The sequence below is a fragment of the Diaphorina citri genome, unplaced genomic scaffold (genome assembly GCF_000475195.1).
Source record: "Diaphorina citri unplaced genomic scaffold, Diaci psyllid genome assembly version 1.1 scaffold88, whole genome shotgun sequence".
Taxonomy (NCBI): domain Eukaryota; kingdom Metazoa; phylum Arthropoda; class Insecta; order Hemiptera; family Psyllidae; genus Diaphorina; species Diaphorina citri.
In genome coordinates, this window is record NW_007377525.1 from 194,503 (window position 1) to 197,551 (window position 3,049).

The 3,049-nt window shown below is 36.1% G+C and overlaps 2 protein-coding genes across 2 annotated transcripts; one reads left to right on the forward strand and one right to left on the reverse strand.

Annotated features, from left to right (window-relative positions):
* Positions 1 to 19: 19 nt before the first annotated feature.
* Positions 20 to 1,181, reverse strand: LOC103524190 (max-like protein X). Its single transcript, XM_008489198.3, has 2 exons — positions 1,033 to 1,181; positions 20 to 683 (listed from the first exon to the last, which is right to left on the reverse strand). The coding sequence occupies exons 1-2, from the start codon at positions 1,148 to 1,150 to the stop codon at positions 139 to 141; spliced, it is 663 nt and encodes a 220-aa protein (XP_008487420.2). The 5' UTR covers positions 1,151 to 1,181; the 3' UTR covers positions 20 to 138.
* A 507-nt stretch (positions 1,182 to 1,688) lies between these two features.
* On the forward strand, positions 1,689 to 2,482 carry LOC103524206 (integral membrane protein GPR180). Its single transcript, XM_026833310.1, has 2 exons — positions 1,689 to 1,818; positions 2,196 to 2,482. Exons 1-2 carry the CDS (start codon positions 1,698 to 1,700, stop codon positions 2,465 to 2,467), a joined length of 393 nt encoding a protein of 130 aa, XP_026689111.1. The 5' UTR covers positions 1,689 to 1,697; the 3' UTR covers positions 2,468 to 2,482.
* The last annotated feature ends 567 nt before the right edge of the window (positions 2,483 to 3,049 follow it).

Sequence of the window (3,049 nt, forward strand, 5' to 3'; positions counted from 1 at the left end):
AAAAAAAAAAAACTTCTCAGCTGGGAATTGAACCCATGACCTCTGATGAGCAAGCCTAGTGTGATACCCTCTTGGCCACAGAGGTTGTTAATATTGCCTTGATGACACTAAGCTACCATCATTGGCTGTATGTAATATTTAATGGGAATCACTATTAGCAATACGAGATAACACAGATGCTATGTTCTGTTTTAATGTCTGTGGCTTACAATATTCTTCTAGCCAACTGAAAACACATGCTGATAATTCAGAAAAGTTGGATACCCCCACATTACAAAATGTTGAAAATAGTTCATCCATAATACTCTGAAATACTTGGAATTTCACTTCATCTGATAACCTTGCTTCTGTCTGTCCAAGAGGTGTTTGCTGGGCTTTGACCATAATGTCATAGTTTGCTTGCATGATCCTCAGAGCCACAACTTCTTTTCTTAATCCATTTCTTTCTTCTTCTAACTTTTTCTTTTGTTGTACAAGGAACTGAATGTAATCAATAGATTTCTGTAGGACAGTGGCTTTACTTAATTTATACCCTGAACTATCAGTCTGATGACATGTAGGTACTAGATCTTGTAGACTGTCATACCCTTTTTTGATAGCATCTCTTCTTTTCTGTTCTGCTTGTGTGTGGGCTTCTCTTCTTCTCTCTTTATAATTCAAAGGAGATCCACTTTCTTCATCCTCTGCAAACAATTAAAACTGATTAATGGCTAGACCCAAGGGGATCATCCCACAAAGTATTTACACATTGGAAAATTCTGTTATCTCTTAACAGCCTAAATGGAATCAAAATCCATGATTTTTTTCTTTTTTTTCATTATGCAAACAGGTTTATGATGCTAGGTCACCAGAGGTTACCCAGTAACTTAAAAAATAATAATAATAAAACAATAGATGTTCCACAAATTCATGGCAGTCAAAGTGGTTATTTTGAAAGTTACTTCTTGTAGCTCTGGTGAGAGTGGGTAATTATTTAAAGGCTTTAATTCTCACTTAGTGAGCTCTTCCACCTAAATATAATATTATAGTTACCATGACCACTACTACTGCTATTATTTCCAACATTATTACTAGCAGATTGAAATGACCCATTGCTGTTTGATCTGGAATAAGATACCATAGAGTTGGGACTGATTGGCTCTGCTTTCATATCTGAGGAAGAAGAAAAACAGGAGATATGAATACAAGGATTTTTTTTTTTTACCTATGTACTTCTATCGGAACCCACTTCATTTATACTGGGTAAGTGGCTATGCAAATCAGAGTTCAAGCTTCCTCTTGCCATTTTACTGGTCATAGATTGGCTTCTCACTAACCACAACTTCAGTCACCTACCTAGTCAGATAAATGGTATTTCATGTGTTACAGCACACATCCAGATACATACCAACCATGCAAAAAGGTCACAAGATCAAAATACTACTGTTGGGTGGGATTGAAGAGTTGGTCACACATTTTCATGCTTGATAAAAAATGACAATTAAATTCTTTGCTTCCTCTATTACTAAGATTGAAAAGGTATTACTAATAACGTAATAACTTTGTATTACTAATTACTATAGATAAGCCTGAATAAAGAGCAGATTCCCAATATTGTGAGCTATCATTTTCTGCTGTAAAAAATTGTAATATTCTAATAATGAAGTAGGTACAATAATTTTTTTTCTTTCTGGTTTTGTTTTCAGAACACTGCTCAAATGTACTTTTTATTCTTCATTGTGTATTGCTTACTGTTACCTGTACAACTGTATGCTGTTGCTCATCAGAGGCATCCAGTCACCAAATTATTTACAGCTAGTCTAATACTAGAAGTTGTAGGTAAGAGGTCAAACCTAGATTAAGATCAAACCTAGATTGGAAATCGAACCCGCAACCGCTTACAGGACAGACATGCTATATTCCAAGCAACTAAGCTGTCTAGTAGTCAGGCTAGTTAGCTTGGTCAGTAACGCGTATGCCTTGTAAGTGCTGGGCTGCGGGTTCAATTCCCGCCCGGGGTGGATTTTATCCTGATGGGATAAAATTCGTTCTCGGAACAGCTGGCTTTCTCCTATCCAGTCTTCCTTCTCTCTTTGATTTCGGGACAGTAAGACCTTAGCAATTACAGTTGTTCCCTCTGTCAAACCTGTTAAAAAAAAGCTGTCTAGTAGATGATTACTTAATTTGATTTAAAAAATTGTACTTTTCTTCTGCAGGTATAGCTTTCAATCTGCTTGATGTACTTAAATATGCCTATGATGGAGTGGGCTACAGTAACCTGTCCTGCTTAGGCGAGATCCTTGATATTCTATCACGTACAACATTCATGCTCCTCCTCATTTTATTGGCCAAAGGCTGGGCTGTGACACGTATTGAGTTGTCATGGAAACCATTCAGTATACTTCTCATATGGTTTATCTATGGGATCGTACACATTCTTCTCTATGTTTGGAATAAGGTGAATAGCATTTTGTTACCGCCAAATTAATTTTAGGTTCGATCCTCTGGCCTTGGAAAAATTGATGTTGAAAATTTTGCTTTGTGGGCACCAAATTCATAAGGTACATAACATAATATACATACGAGGGTTTGACAGAGGGAACTGTAACTGCTATGGTCTTATCGTCCCGAAATCAAAGAGAGAAGGAAGTAGGGTTGCCAACCATACGTTATTTCCCGGAACAATCCATATTTTCGTCAAAAATCAAATGTTCCACTGGAACACACCTTTGGTCTGATTTTTTCCAAATCTATGGAAAATACCTACGGGAACTGACTAATAAGCAGAAAAAAATACAAAAAAAAAGTTTAAAAAGATAGGTAGGTACGTACGAAAAACACAAAAACCCACAAGTCAAGTAGGTAGTGTAGATCCGATCAGAATTACTGATAATGTTTAACTTTGATTTTACCTGTAAGGATTTTTATAGGTATGTGAAAGATTAGAAAGAAATTCTTCATGAAGTTGAGTCGACTTCAAAATATTGCCTTTGTTTTGTTCTGGATAAAATCAGGAAATCCATATTTTTTCACCATTTTGCTAGTTTGTACTGTATATGCCGAAAAAAAA